The sequence below is a fragment of the Microcebus murinus genome, chromosome 1 (genome assembly GCF_040939455.1).
Source record: "Microcebus murinus isolate Inina chromosome 1, M.murinus_Inina_mat1.0, whole genome shotgun sequence".
Classification (NCBI taxonomy): domain Eukaryota; kingdom Metazoa; phylum Chordata; class Mammalia; order Primates; family Cheirogaleidae; genus Microcebus; species Microcebus murinus.
Window position 1 is genome coordinate 6,655,305 of NC_134104.1, and position 15,837 is coordinate 6,671,141.

General features: G+C 44.5%; 1 protein-coding gene across 3 annotated transcripts in view; it reads left to right on the plus strand.

The window, feature by feature from the left end:
* Positions 1-15,837, plus strand: part of ERG (ETS transcription factor ERG) — a 114,432-nt gene that overhangs the window by 79,630 nt on the left and 18,965 nt on the right. For 2 of the 3 annotated variants that reach the window (XM_012781771.3, XM_020284710.2), the window contains exons 4-5: positions 13,366-13,569; positions 14,412-14,492. In XM_012781771.3, the coding sequence (XP_012637225.2) occupies positions 13,366-13,569; positions 14,412-14,492 (285 nt within the window). The remainder of the gene's footprint in view (positions 1-13,365; positions 13,570-14,411; positions 14,493-15,837) is intronic. The other variant, XM_076000215.1, reaches the window with a different exon arrangement.

Sequence of the window (15,837 nt, forward strand, 5' to 3'; positions counted from 1 at the left end):
GGAGTACGCGCCATAGGCCGGGCTCCGGGCGCGGCGGCTCACGCCTGTAATCCTAGCTCTCTGGGAGGCCGAGGCGGGCGGATTGCTCGAGGTCAGGAGTTCGAAATCAGCCTGAACAAGAGCGAGACCCCGTCTCTACTATAAATAGAAAGAAATTAATTGGCCAATATATAGACAAAATGAGCCGGGCATGGTGGCACATGCCTGTAGTCCCAGCTACTCGGGAGGCTGAGGCAGCAGGATCCCTTGAGCCCAGGAGTCTGAGGTTGCTGTGAGCGAGGCTGACACCAAGGCACTCACGCTAGCCTGGGCAACAGAGTGAGACTCTGTCTCAAAAAAAAAGAAAAAAAAAAAAAAAAGAAGTGATGACGGCCGTTGAGTTGAGTACGCGCCATTATCAGGCGCTTGGATGTGCGCTCTGTAGAGAAGGTATTACCTCAGTTAAATCACAGCCACCTATGGTGAAGGCACTATTTATTATCTTCACTGGACAGGTAAAGAGACTAGAATGAGGAGCACTGAGAGAGTTGCCCAAGGTGTCCCAGCCCAGCCCGTCATTTGGAGAGCCGGGATTCTAACCTAGTCTTTTTGTTTGTTTGTTTTTTGAAACAGAGTCTTGCTTTGTTGCCCAGGCTAGAGTGAGTGAGTGCCATGGCGTCAGCCTAGCTCACGGCAATCTCAAATTCCTGGGCTCAAGCAATCCTGCTGCCTCAGCCTCCCGAGTAGCTGGGACTACAGGCATGTGCCACCATGCCCGGCTCATTTTGTCTATATATATTAGTTGGCCAATTAATCTCTTTCTATTTATAGTAGAGATGGGGTCTCGCTCTTGCTCAGGCTGGTTTTGAACTCCTGACCTCGAGCAATCTGCCCGCCTCGGCCTCCCAGAGAGCTAGGATTACAGGCGTGAGCCACCGCGCCCGGCCTCTAACTTAGTCCTTGCCCCTGAGCTCTTCTTCCTACACTACAGCTGACAAAGATATGCAGGGAAGAACACATGGAAATGGGAAAATAGCATACGTTTGTTGAATTCTTGTGGAGGTTCTGCAATGGCCTTTTCAAAGGAGATGTGTGAAGGAAGGAGGCGTGGAGGGAATGTTCGAGATCATCTGCTGTGGGGCCAGTGCTAACGTCTGCGTTTCCACGGTGGGAGTGACGTTGTCTGTTCTTCTTGAAAACCAAAGAGAAGAATGGAATTGAAAACAGCTCAGATGTAGCATGAGCAGCTGGGTAGACGGTCATGAATATACAACGAAGTGTTTAAAATAGACAGTTTCTGTTTGGTTCATTGTGTGTTTGAGATGCTTCTGGGACACCCTCGAGGCAGCACAGGTGGGCTGGAGCATGAGGTGGAGAGTCCTTTATCAGGGGTCACAGTACTGAGGTTCTAAATTCTGCCATTTATGAGCTCTGGGGTCTGGGAAGTTACTTCATCTTTGCTGTTCCTCAGTTTTTTCATCACCAAATAAGGATCACGGTGCTGCCTTCTTCCTATGGTGCTGTATGAATTAAATACGACAACATGTGTAAAGTGCTTAAACGTTACCTGGGTAGAGTAATGCCTCAAAAAATTGCAGCTGTTTTGTTTGTTTGTTTGTTTGTTTGTTTTTAATATTTGTGTCTGGCATTTGGGAGAGAGCCCTAGACTCGAGAGATAGATCTGCAGACATAGGCATCTTCTTCAGGCTCAATTCTGTTTCTCCAAAAAAAGATATGCTGAATTTCCTAACCCCCAGTGCCTTCCAGTATGACCTTATTTGTCCATAGGGGCTTTGCAGATTTAATCAGGATAAGGTGAGGTCATAGGGTGAGCCTAATAGAATGACTGGTGTCCTCACAGAAAAGGGAAATGGGACGTAGACACACACAGAGGAACAATGACATGGAACCACACAGGCAGCACCACGTGTGAACACAGAGACAGCGATTGGATTGATGCAGCTGTGAGCAGGGGAACATCAAGCCCTGCTAGACCCCTTGCCCAGGGGCAAGGAGGGATTTTACCTAGAGTCTCAGAGGAAGTTTAGCCTGCTGACACCTCAGTCTCAGACTTTCAGCTTCCATAACTGTGGGACAATAAATTTCTGTTGTTTTAAGCTACCTAGTTTGCAGTACTTTGTTATAGCAGCCCTGGGAAACTAACACGGCATGCATGTTGCAGCTAAACACGGAAGTAAATAAGGATGCCCAAAGAGAGCGATAGAGTGAGGAGAGTAGTAGACCAAGGACAAAACTCTGGGGACACTGACATTTTAAACAAGAGGCAAAGAAAGAAAACCCAAGCAAGGAGAACCTTTTACGTGGAAGAAGTCATTGCATTTCTAAAACGTGATGAACATATGCAATGTTGTCATGGAATGACTAAGGGGAGGCAACAGGAGAAAAAAAGGTCTGCGTTATCCAGAAACTAGATAATAGGTTGAGAATGGCTCATCCAGAGAAATAAATTGGTGTGTCAGAATGACAAAGGTATGGTTGGAGCCCAACATAAATAATTTAATCATACACCTTTAAAATAAAATAAACAGAATTGTAGATTCTCAAGTAATTTGATGATAGGCACTCTTTCCTACAATTTTTGACTCGTTCATAGGGTGTTGTACAATTCATATATTCAGTCAGTCATTCTATTAGGCTCACCCTATGACCTCACCTTATCCTGATTAAATCTGCAAAGCCCCTATGGACAAATAAGGTCATAGTGGAAGGCACTGGGGGTTAGGAAATTCAGCATATCTTTTTTTGGAGAAAGAAAATTGAGCCTGAATTGCTTTTTTTGACTGTAGATTAGGTAATAAATGGATGAAGTAAAGCACAGCATGAGCTAGGTCTATAGCTGCATTGAAAGTGGAAAATATTCAAAGCAAATAGGTAACAAGTATGCAGAGAGGGCTCTTGGTTCTAGTAAAATAGAGAACTTAAAAGGACCTGAAAAGCATTCATTCCTCTTGCAAAGCATTTGGAATTGCTGCACAGAATTTAATATCCTTTTAAATGTACAGCTGAACTGGGAAGAAAATCAAGGAACTCCTTAGGGACCGAAATAAGGAAGGAACTGAGAATAGAGCACCGCATTCTATGTTGGCACCTGGTTGTCTTAGGTGGCATGAATGGGGGTGGGGCTACCAGTGTCTATATTGCAGAGATTTGGGTTTTAAGGGTCAACTGAGGCCAGGGATGAGGTCTTGGGCTTGCATAAAGCAGAGAGTTGGAACTGAGCCCCTTCCTTCCTCCCCCCCCATACACACATACATACACAACTGTGTGTTCTCGAAACTCCCAGGCTGTTAAATTAACATTGAAAAGAGGTCATGGGCTGGCGATAATCTTGGACATCTTGCAGAAGTGAATACAAAGTCTTCATGGAGAGACATGCCTTCAACCCGAGCCGTGCAGAATTCCTGTGGATAAAGACCCACTGACGATGACACTGCCACCCAAAGTTACAAAAAACAGGAAGAAACAATCTGCCTTGACCAAGATTCAACAGAAACAACAAACAACATGGTTCAACCTTCAAGGATATTCGAATAATCGAAGCATTGGCTAGAGAGTATAAAATGGATAGACTTCTAAAATATTAAGGTTATAAAAGAAGGAATCAGAAAAGAGAGGAGCAAAACATGTAAAACAATAGGTAATTTTGAAGAAGAATCAATACAGCTCTTAGAAACAAAAAATGATTGATAAAAAGACATCAGTAAATGGGTGAAACAGTCGATTTGAAAAAGCTGAAGAGTGAATTAAAGAAGGTAGGCACGGATGTTACTCAGAATAGAAAGCAGAGACAAAGAGAGGGCAAACATTAGGAAGGGTTTATGATAAAGTCTTAGGTAGAGTTCACTGACGGTTTGGACTTCGGGAAGAAGGAGAGCTTTATTTCTCATCAAGGGTAGCGACCTGTTGGGTGGACATCCCCACAGGCTGGGCAGCAGAGCCCCAGCCAGGAGCCAGCCACGCATGCTTCCAAGGACAGACAAAACAAGATTTTACATTGAGCAGGTGGTGAAATATCCATATTCAACAAGCCATCGGAGGAGTCATGAATGTTTATGCAGGGGAATCATGCATGTGCAATTGTGCTTTATCTCTCTCCCATCCCATCATGGCTGGGAACTCAGATTTAACTTGTTTCTGGGGTCCCCTTGGCCAAGAGGGGTCCATTCAGTTAGCAGAGGGCTTAGGATTTTATCTTTAGTTCACAGTAGCTCCAATACAAGATCTAGGGTGAAAAAAAAAGGGAAACAAAGAGAATGAGAGAGATGAAACGTTTGAAGAGATAAATTCTAATGCCTTTCCAAAACTGACGAACAAGACCCATCTCCAAATACAGGAAGTATCACAAGTCAGAGCAGGATAAATTAAAATTAGTTCACACTAGCCCTATTTTGGTGAGACTGCAGAACACCAAAGACAAAACACTTTAAATCCAACTAGAGAAAAAAAGACTATCTGAAAAGAGTGACAGTAATAAGGACAGAACACTTCTAAACAGCAAAACAGTGGATAGCATAAGAGAATCCCCCGTGGTCTGGGAGGAACTGACAGACCCCTCCAGCTGTCTGCTGAGCTCTGAACTCTTTGTTTGGCCACAGACCCATTTGGTAGCCTGGTGAAATCAATGGATCCCAACACCTTTAAATGAATAAAACAAAATTCGTAGCAATACAAAGGAAGCTGATTATATGCATAGTCTTCTCTAATTTATTTTGTAAATTGAGGGTGAAATAAAGATACTTTCAAACAAAGGGTGGGAATTTGTTGTTATTTGACGCTCACTCCTGGAATTAACTATAGATGTAATAAACAAAGAAAAAAAATGGATCCTAGAAGTGAGTGAGATACAAGAAGAAAATGGAAACGATTAATTTGCTAAATATTATTGTAGCTCTAAAGAGAAATGGCTGTAAAATGACAACCGGAACCTTTTAAATAGGGAGTAGAACAACAAGGTGGAATAAAAGTATCAGGCCACATTATCCTGTAAGGTTAGAGATGGATGATTAGAATTGAAGCTTTCTAAATTCCTTGCAATATTTGGGAAAAGAGTAAATTTAGGTGATTAAATTTAGATTTTGAGTAGAGATTAACAAGAAAGAGAACTAGAATGTTAAACAGCCAAACCAATAGAGAAAGAAAGAAACAAAAAAATGAAATGAAGAAAAATAGTAATAGATCAATCCAATTAGATGCTTGGGGAAAAGAAATGAAAAACAAACAAAGCAACTTCAACATAAAGCAGAGAATAAGGTGATAGGAATCAGATCCATCAGTAGCAGTAAATGTAAGTAACTAAATTGGCCATTTAAGATAGAGAGTGATAGACTAGATTTAAAATAATAAAAAAAAATAGTTCAAAGTCAGTTATGTGCTGTTCAACATGTTGCACAAAGAAAGATGAACAGCAGACAGATGGAATAAGATATACGAGTCAAATCTAATCACAAGAAAGCTGACACAAAAAGAAATAGAAAATAGATAAAATACATTTTCAGGCAGAAGGCATTACTGGAGATAATTGAGGGTCATTAAATAATGAAAAAGGTTGAACTCATGGAAAATATATAATGATAATAAACTTGTTTATGCCTAGTAACATAGCCTTGAAATACATGAAGAACCGTAAGAAGAAATAGCCAAATCGACTTTAGTGAGAGATTTTAATTTGCCTTTCTCAGTAATTGATAGGTCAACAATGTTAAAACTACATATACATTATCAATGGTTATTTATAGGGAATTCTGTACCCAAAATTGGAGAATATGCATTTTTTAAGCACTCAAGAAACATTTACAAAAGTTGACCATGCCCTAAGCCACCAAGACCCCATTCACTGGCCAAAGTACAATAACATTAGAAACCAATAACAAAACAGTAAATGAACTCAATGTATACATTAGGAATTGAAAAGGTTCAGAAACAGCCTTGAGGTGTGGACTCTTTATATGAAACCAAATTTCAATGTGTGATGAAAGAGGAGGCATTGCTCAAACTCAAGCCAGTTTTCTCTATTGTGTGTGCTTTATAAATGTGAGTTCTGTCTTCACGTGGAGGCAAATGTTAAATCTTATTTTTGCAGGCTTCTGAGCGTCTTGGATAGCAGATTGGCCAGCTTGCCCAGGGCTTGGTTTTATAAACAAAGACCTCACTAGGCTTGTGATATAACTTAGAGGTACATTTTTTTAAATGTTTTTTTTTTTTATAATCAAGGGTGATTTTTCTATCAGGAAGCCAACATTTTACATTGATATAATTCAAGAAGAATGACATTCACGGCTTACAATATCACCAGTTTGGCTCTTGTTTTATCTTGCTTTTATTCATTTCTCTAGACGGACCTCTGAAATAGGATGTTTGCTATGTAGGGCATTTTGTTTTATGGAGGCATAGCATGTCTTTGGCAATGCAGTACCCTTTTGCCTGATTTAAATATCTGCTCAATATTTTCCTGGCAGCACTGGAAGTCAACGAGGTCAGAGTCCTGTTTCATGGAAATATAAAAAAAAAAAAAAATTTCAACACCCATCTCTCACCCCACGTACACAGTACATCAAAAAATGCAACTCCAGAACTCCATGTATGATGGTTTGCTTATGTTTAGTTTTTAAATTCCAATTTACTGAAACAGAATTCATAAACCTTTACGTTATTAACCATGTAATCTGGAGTAAGGATAAGAGGCTTCAGAGAATGGTGGCTTCTTCCTTGTAGCCTGAGCCAGGGGGCGGGAGGGTGTTACCATTTTGGTGTCCCTGAAATATGAAATGATGACACAGATGTTTTCAAAAACAACTAGACTGGAAGGGTAAAAACAAACAACTTATCTTCAGTGGGTCATGATTCATCTGACAGAAGAAGCTCCAAGAGCTTCTTAAAATAAAGTGATAAATCAGACTTTTGTGTCTAAAGGAAGAGGCTGCACCAGCGATAATAGATTTTGTTTATTTCAATTTAGCAGAGTTTGCAATGCAACGTGCAGTGTGTCGATGCGTTCTTTTTCTGCAATGTGTTATTGTTGGCAAAGTGCTTTCACATACATTATCACATTTACTTTTCTATTCCCTCCAACATTTTCATTTACTTACCCACAGGGAAAAAAAAAAAATGAAAGCCATGCCAGAAAGGTTAACATTTGCATCTAAGAAATATGGTTGAATCTGAACCCAAATGTGGATATTGGGACTCCCCACAAAGCCTTTTATTTTCATCACCAAGTTTTCTGTGATTAGTATAAGTTAAGACTGTGGTCCCCCCACCGCGGAGCTCTGTGCCCCCTTACACCGCCAGTCATGAAACTTAAGAAGTGGGGGGCGCACAGCAGGAGTTGAGCAGCAGCACGTGGGTGGGAGTGAGTGAAGCTTCCTCTGTATTTACGGTATTTGCAGCCACTCCCCATCACTCACATCACCGCCTGAGCTCCACCCCCCACGCACACACCTGCCCCAGCAAAAGTTTGACTTCCATGAAACCATTCCCTGGTGCCAAAAGGGTTGGGGAGCACTGATTTAAGACATATTTTGCTTCCCGGGACATTTGCAATGACTCGGAAATTCCTAGATGATAAAGTGCAGCCTCCTTAGTGAGATAGTCCAGGCCCTTCTTGATCTGAGCCCAGTGTTCATCTCCGTCCTCATATGTGGCCCTGCCTCCCCCGCCCCCCTCCCTGCAGCCACACCCAATGTCTCTCTTTTCAGTCCGAGTGTTGCATATTTCACACCTCTGTGGGGTTGGAGCTGGGCTCAAGCAGTTCTTCTAAACTAAAGGGCTTTTCTATCTACTTCTGCCAAAACCTTTATCAATGCAGGTGCAGCACAAGCCCTCCTGGTGAGCCTTCCTTTTTTTTTCCTGGTTGGGATCCATTGCTACTTCTCTGTACTTCGATTTCCCGCTTAAGTAGCAGAGGGTTGGTTCTGCCTTACGGGTCTTAGTTGTGGCCGTGGCTGTCTCCCCTAGTGGATTCCTAGCATCTCTGTTAGTCCTGGCCACTTCAGAATCTGCACTGGACTTGTGCGTATAGTATACGCTTGGTAACCCTTACTCGAGTTAAATGCATCTTCGTTCTTATCCTTTTTGATTCATTCCTAAGGTCCAAGAATTCTACACATTATTTTATAGATGAGAAAAACGAGGCCCGGCTAGGTGTCAAGTTCCCAGCCACACCAGGACCTGAAGGCAGCAGGTGCTCCTCCCTGCCCCCAGGCAGAAGGCTACACCTAAACGCAGGCTGAGGTGACATCTCACCTGGGGCACTCGCTGCCGCCCTCGCCCTCCTCTTTCTCCCTTATGTGCATAGCTGGGGTCAGGGAAGGAGGGATGGCCTGTGGGGCCTTGTGAGCTCCTTTATGGGATGGCCTTGGAGAGACAGCAAGAGAGCTTTGCCGAGATACCTCGGGCCTTGAAGGTGACCACCACTGGGGCTGCTTAGGGAGTTAAAAGGGGACCAAAAGATGACAGCAGGACCCAATGCAGTGATTTGAACCCTAAAAACTGACCTCTCTAGCTGCACTGTCCAAGCCTGGCCCAGATAGATTGGGTGGGGCCCAGTGTGGGCTGTGTCACTGTGGCAGAGACTAGGGCTTCAGTCTTGTCATCGTTTCCCTGTGCAGAGATTCATCGTGAGTGTTTGCACCGTGAGAGCATCAGGGGTGAATGTCCAAAGGAGGGGTGGGTACAGGCCAGGTCAGGAGGAGGCACTAGACCTCCAAGCAGCGGGTGGCATGCGGGCACAGGCACAGGGGCGTTCATTCGGGATGGCAGGTGGCTGTGTGTGGCTGTAGGATGGCGGAGGGATGGTGGGGATTGACACCAATGAAGACGGGGGGCCCAGGGCACTCAGGCCGTGTGCCTTGTCTGGGAAGTCGGGGCTCGGCCCTCACGACACTCCTCTGTCGGTCACAGCACCGCTAGAGTGGACAGGTCGGAAAGGGAAGCCCTCGTTTCCTCTGCTGAGTGGCCGAGTTTTGTTTTTAGCATTATTTTCCTATAAACTTACAGGGCGAAGGTGTGGCGATCAAATGCCATAAGTGATACAGGAATGTCTTGAGTTTGTGTAATTTTTTTCTTTTCAAATGAACCAATTTCCATTAGCAAAATGTAAAGCAAAGTGAGACTAAATTTTTATACCCTTGAAAGAAGTTGTATAAAAATACTTAAATATATAGTACATATACATATATATTTTATATACACGGACAGTATATATATATACACACACACACACATATATATATAGAGAGAGAGAGACAGTAAGAGAGAGAGAAAGAGAGAGAGAGACATTTGTAGGAACATATTTTCATTTTGAAAAATAGAGAATATATTTTTTTGTAAATAATTTTTAGCCCAAGTATTACATATTTATTGTAGAAAAAGAGAGAAAATATAGTTTAGGGAAAAATAAAAATCTAAAATTGTCCATCTCCTTTCCCTCAGAAACAACAGTTGACATTTTGCTGTTTATCACTTGAAACTTCTTTCCATGCAAATATTTATGTATCTTGGTAATACACGATTATATTGCAATAATATTTTGAAGCTTTTTAAATCTACTTTGAACACTTTTTCATATCAATACATATATTACAACAATGTAATTTTTAGTTTCTAAATATTACAGGAACATTCCTAAATGCACCACAACTTAACTAGGTCTCTTTTTGCTGGACATTTAGGGTGTTTCCAATGTTTTGCTGTTATAAACAACACTACAAAGAACATCCTTGAAAATAAATCATTGCGCACATCCTCTATTATTTCCTTAAGATAAATTTCTAGAAGTGGAATTTTTAAGCCAGGGGCTCTGCACATTTTTAAAGTCACTCGAAATGCATTGTTAGATTGTTCATCAGAAATGTAGTGATTTATACTCATATCAACAACACTCCAGATTAGCCTTTTACCAACTCAAAGTGGAGATTTTTGAAATAAGGACAATACAAGTTGCAGGATTGATCTCTGGGGTCTTAAAGGAAAATTGCAAGAGCCATGACAACCCTTGTTTTAATGGGGCAGATGGATAAAAGGGTGTGCCAAGAGATAACAGAGAGATTGGGCTTCTCTTTTTGAGCTGTCTTCCTAAGATGTCATTTCACCGTTTTAACATGAACCCAGGACTTTCAGGCAAGACATTTATGTATCATTTTGAGACTATCTGGTTTCACTATTGAGAGAAGAAAATCCATTACCGGAATGAACTGATTTCTAGGAAGTTAACAGTAGTAACACCAAAAGATAGTCCTCCCATGGTGTTAAAAGCAAAACACAACAAATAGAAGGTTTTGGCTAATACCTAACGGTGGAACTCACAGGGAGTGACTTGCACGGGGTGCTGGAGGGCAGGTCTTCTGTCTGTGAACCGTCCTCCACACAAAGCCAAGAATAGAGAGACCTTGACCTACGTTCTTAGAACTTGTCCCAAGACTTCCATCTGATCTGGTTTTGTACAAAGAGGGATGCTGGCGTGCTATTAAAAAAAGAAACATGTTATTCTGAAAGCAAAATCCTAACCCAATGACAAAAGGCCATCTGAACTTAAATGAGTGGGTGAACACGAACCTTCCACATCTGCATTCCATTCTCACAGACTAACAAAACGTTTCCACGTGTTTGGATGACACAGGAATATGCACACCTTTCTGCCACCTGAGTTCTTGACGGTGTTCTCTTTGCAGCGAGACCAGAGTTCCTGTTAGTTTTCAGTTTCCGTGCACTAAGAGTATGAGTGTTATGATATTGGTAGAAACCCAATACTACCTAGCCAAAGTGAAGATGCCTGTGCCCTCCAACCCAGGAATTCCACATCCAGGTGCTCACCCTGGGCCAGCCCGTCCCCAGGTTTGATGTGAGGATCTGGTGAAGACGAAGACCGGGTGGGATTCAGTAGGTCTAGGGGGTGGAGGGGCTGGGGTTCTGAATGTCTAGTTAGCTCCCAAGTCATGCCAGTGCTGCCAGGTGAGAGGACCACACTTTGAGGACCCAGATGAGAACCTGATGTCTGGTCTGAAGCTTGGCTGCACGCCGGAATCACCTGGGGGAGCTTTTAACAGCCACGAGGCCCGGCTGTCCCCAGCCTGATGAACTCAGAATCTCCCCTGGCAGCGCCAGGCATCGCTAGGTGTTCAGTCTCCCCGGGTGACGGCGACACGGAGCCCAGGCTGTGGGCCACGGCTGGCTCCCTCACATGTACGCAGAGAGGTGTGTTCAGGGGACAGATGCTCACCAGGTAAATGGGGCGTATTCATAGAGCCACTTCCTGATTGACTGTGTCTCCCCCGTGAATTACATTGGCTGCATCTTGAAAATGCAACACTGATTTTCAAAAGCAAATCAGATACCATTTATGTTAACTTGAAAAACACAAAACAGTATGTATAGCTGATATGGCGAAAGTATTAAAATATGTATAGGACTGATACATGTATCAGCTTCAGGAGAGTGGTTACTTCTGAGGTCTCCAGGATAGGAATGGAATGGGGGGTGGGGGATTCTGCTGGATTTGTAATAATTTCTTTCTTCTGAAACAGAAAAAGGGAATAAAGGTGGGGAGAGAGGAAAGGAGGTAGGGAGGGAAAGGAAGAGAACTCTGGTTGTTCGACTGTTTCTCACTAACATTGCTGTTTACTTCTATAAACCTAAAATGTATTCCGACAGAGTACCACATGCTCTATTCTTGAGTAGCCTAAAATATTAGTGGGACCAAAGAAGGCTCTAAAAGTATTAGTTAAAAAGCGACTCAAAAGGATGATGTAGTCCTACACAGATTGTCTTCTTCAGGGTGATTAGAACATCATGGCATGCTGGCCAGGCACCAGTGGCTTAGGCCTATAATCCTGGGAGGCCGAGGCGGGCAGATTGCTCAAGGTCAGGAGTTCAAGTTCAGTCTAAGCAAGAGCAAGACCCCATCTCTACTAAAAATAGAAAGAAATTAGCTGGACAACTAAAAATATATAGAAAAAATTAGCCGGGCATGGTGGCGCATGCCTGTAGTTCGAGCTACTTGGGAGGCCGAGGCAGGAGGATCGCTTGAGCCCAGGAGTTTGAGGTCGCTGTGAGCTGGGCTGACGCCACGGCACTCTAGCCCCGGCAACAGAGTGAGACTCCATCTCAAAACAAACAAACAAACTAACAACAAAAACAAACACATCATGGCATGCTAACCTCAAGGCCTGTCCAGAGAACCAAGGTCAAGCTCCCATTTTACATAGGAAGCAGACACAGAAAGGGGCAGAGCCTCCTCACCAAGGCCCTGCAGGTGGAGAGAGGGTGGGATTAGAACCCAGGGCTCCGCTTCCCTGCCCCGGTGTCTCTCAGCACTCAAGGCCCAGGGAGCAGAGCCGCCCCCCCCAGCAGCCCGTGAAGACCCCTTCACTGAGGCTGTTTACAGCGTGGTGGTCCTGGCCCGCGTTTCTGTTGGGATCACCTGCTCCTTCTCCCCAGGGCCCTGCCCTCCGTGTCCCCTGCGTGGCGGTGGGGTGTGACAGCATGGCCTGCATCCTGTGTGGCGTTGGTGCTCAGCAGCTGTGGAATGTGAAAGCCACTCACTCAAGGCCACTCCTGCAGGTGCCAGTTAATTACAAAACCGAGTACCTTGCAGGAAAAGGCTGCAACTGCCAGCTGGTAGGGACGCTAGCTCATAGGAGGGGCTAGGGCAGGCGTCCTCAAACTACAGTCCTCGTTCCACATGCCACCCGCCCAGGACATTTATCCGGCCCGCCGGGTGTTTTTGCTGCCGCTGCCTGTCCTGCTTAGCAGCTGACTCATCCCGGGCCCGCAGTGAGCACTCTCCAACGGTCTGAGGGACACTGAACTGGCCCCCTGTTTAAAAAGTTTGAGGACTCCTGGGCTAGAGTCTTGGTTTACCTACACTTTATTTCTAATCTGTGGTCAATATTTTCAGCATTTTGCACAAATACTGTTATTATTATCATTATTTTTGTGATCTGTCAAGAGCGCCTCCCTGACAGGTGTTGCTCTTATTTCCATATAAATGTGCCAGGAGTTTATTAAGGAAAGAACGTTTCCTTTTATTCGTATTCACTTGAAATGAATAAATAAAAATAGATGAAACACAAAGAATTCTTTTAAATCCCATGCCTACAGGAAACCTTAGACCATCTGAGCAACAAAGGGGGGCGGGGTGGGGCGAATAACCCTCAACTTCCAGAACTTCAAAGACGATGATGGATGCCTGTGAGTCGGTTTTGTCTCTCTCCCCAGACATTCTCTCCGGAGCCGTGGCAGAGGCTGGGTGGAAACTCTGTTTCTGGGGCCCCGGGACGAGGCTGCTGGGGGAACCCCGCCTGGTGTCGGGGGCTCCGCCCCAGAGCCGTGTCTCCAGCAGTCGACCGAATGTGTTTCCGCCCCTTGCAGACCCCACGCTGTGGAGCACGGACCACGTCCGGCAGTGGCTGGAGTGGGCGGTGAAGGAGTACGGCCTTCCGGACGTCGACATCTTGCTGTTCCAGAACATCGACGGGAAGGAGCTGTGCAAGATGACCAAGGACGACTTCCAGAGGCTCACCCCGAGCTACAACGCCGAGATCCTGCTCTCGCACCTCCACTACCTCAGAGAGAGTAAGCGGCCCGCCCTCCCAGTGTCCGTCCGTGGCTGTGGCCGAGGTCCTTCCCGACCTCAGCCTCAGAGGGTCCGAGCGTGCGTGTGTGGACGGCATCGCCCCGCCCTGGCCCAGTTCCAGTCCCCGTGTAGGGTCCGAGGCAAGCGCACGCTTAGTGTGTGGCGACTCAGGGAGAGAGGTGGTCAGCGCGCTCAGGACAAGCCGAGAAGTCACGCTAGCACTCGCCTGCTTCCTCCAGGGTCTTGCCACCACGGTCAAACGTCAAAGGGGAAGGGGGCTTTGGCAGGTCACACTTCAGCGGGTCTCCACGACACCCCCAAATTGAAACAGAAAAGCTGTGGAGAGGCTCCTGCCCGGTGGGAAGTGTGGGCCGTATGTCCGCCCCAAAGCAAAACCAGGCCCTCTTTATATCCAACCTGAACACACAAGGGGGGACATTTCCACTTCATGTCATGAGATGTGGCTCAGCCTGACAGAATGGGAATGGCGTGTTGGCGGTTAGCGGCATGAACCCACTACGTTTGCTGCATGCTTTACTGTTGAAAACGTCAAGCATGGTGAGAAGAAGATTCTAGAAGTAGTGGGGGTGAACTCCCCTCCAGTGCTTTGCCTGGCATCCCAGCCCCCTCTGCCCTGAATCCGAGATGACCCCTGTAGGTTTTAACACTCTAACAAGCAACACTGGGTGATGGAGGCATTTCCAAGCTGCCCATGATGTTAGGGTGGGAGTGGGGAAATGATTTTCTTTCTTTCTGCCTTTCTTTTCCCTTTTTATTTTTTAAGAAAGGTAATTCTCTCTCTTTTTTTCATTTTGATGTTGCTTTCTGTTTTGTTTTGTAGCTCCTCTTCCACATTTGACTTCAGATGATGTTGATAAGGCCTTACAAAACTCTCCACGGTTAATGCATGCTAGAAACACAGGTAATGCTGGCCCCGCCCCTGCCCCGCACCTGCGCAGGGTCCCTGCAGGCTGCATGCTTTAGGGTGGAAGCCATCAGCGTGTCAGGAAGCAGAACAGAGAGGTGGATGTTTGGTGGGTACTTCTTGATGCCTGGGAGGTACCACAGCCTGAAGGAAAGTGAAGCCCTTTGGTTTCTGAGCCATTCCAACGCCCCCCACCCCCTTTGATTATCAAAGGATTCCTTTTAACCAGGAGATGTGCAGAATTCACCTTTAGCCAAACTTCAGTTCACATCACTGCGTTACATTCTTCTATTAGTCCGAGTAGACTTGTAGAAACTAAAAGCATGTCCAATGAAAGGGGCTCTTAGCAATCTCTTTTATTTTTTTTTCCTTGTTTTTATCCTTAAAGGAATGTTACCAGGACAAGTTGGAGTGTTATTTTTCCTTTCTGATAAAGTTTTAGACCAGTTGATTCATATTGACTTTAATGTTCTTGTATAGGCTTGGTACATTTGTGAAAGGCAGTGGGCAGGAACGTCTGTTTCTTTTTGGGAGCTTTTGTTCAAAAGGAGAAACTCTGTTATAATTTTGGAGGATATGAAATGAGTTACTAATTGAGTTCCTTCTTTTCTGTCTCTAACCATTGATTCTACATTTTCTTTATTGCTGTGTTTTGCCTGTGCCTAAGTAGGGTTTAACCCAATGCTTCATCCCCGCTAACTTCCCGCTCCTGGTTTCTATTCATTTCCTCCCTCCCGGTGGAGGCAGCTCCAAGCATGGCCCAGGCTGCTCACCCCGCTCTGTTAGCTGCAGAAATCGCGCAATCCACCCAGGGGAGGGACAAGGGCAGTTTGCGCTAGAAAGCCTTAGATAGCTCCTTGCAAGCCAGCCGGCCAACTCGTGGTCAGCCAGCAGTTTTCCAAATATTTATCATTTTATTTAAAAATGTAAAATGAGAGTGAATCCCAGTTTGAGGATTGCAATGAAATTGCTAGTTTATCTTGATCTTCTGTTTTTCAAAACGACATGTTTTTAATCTGAAGTGACAAAGTGCTCTGAGCCGATAGTACACTTTTTCAATTTACAGCCCATTAATATGACCTTGAGGCCAGAAATAACAGATAACTTAGACAAAGTAATTTCCCCTTCTTAGGAAACACCTGTGAGCTACACACACTTTCTGATAATTTCTCTTCATTTAGGAATTCTTTAACAGTTGAGTGAAAGTTTCAAGAAAGCTCTGAATTCATTAATTTTGTTATCATTAAACACAGAAGCAACAGATGAACAGGACAACACATTCCAAATGGACCGAACTGCAAAAAGGGAATTTTCTCAGCTAATAACATGAGCGTTGATTGAA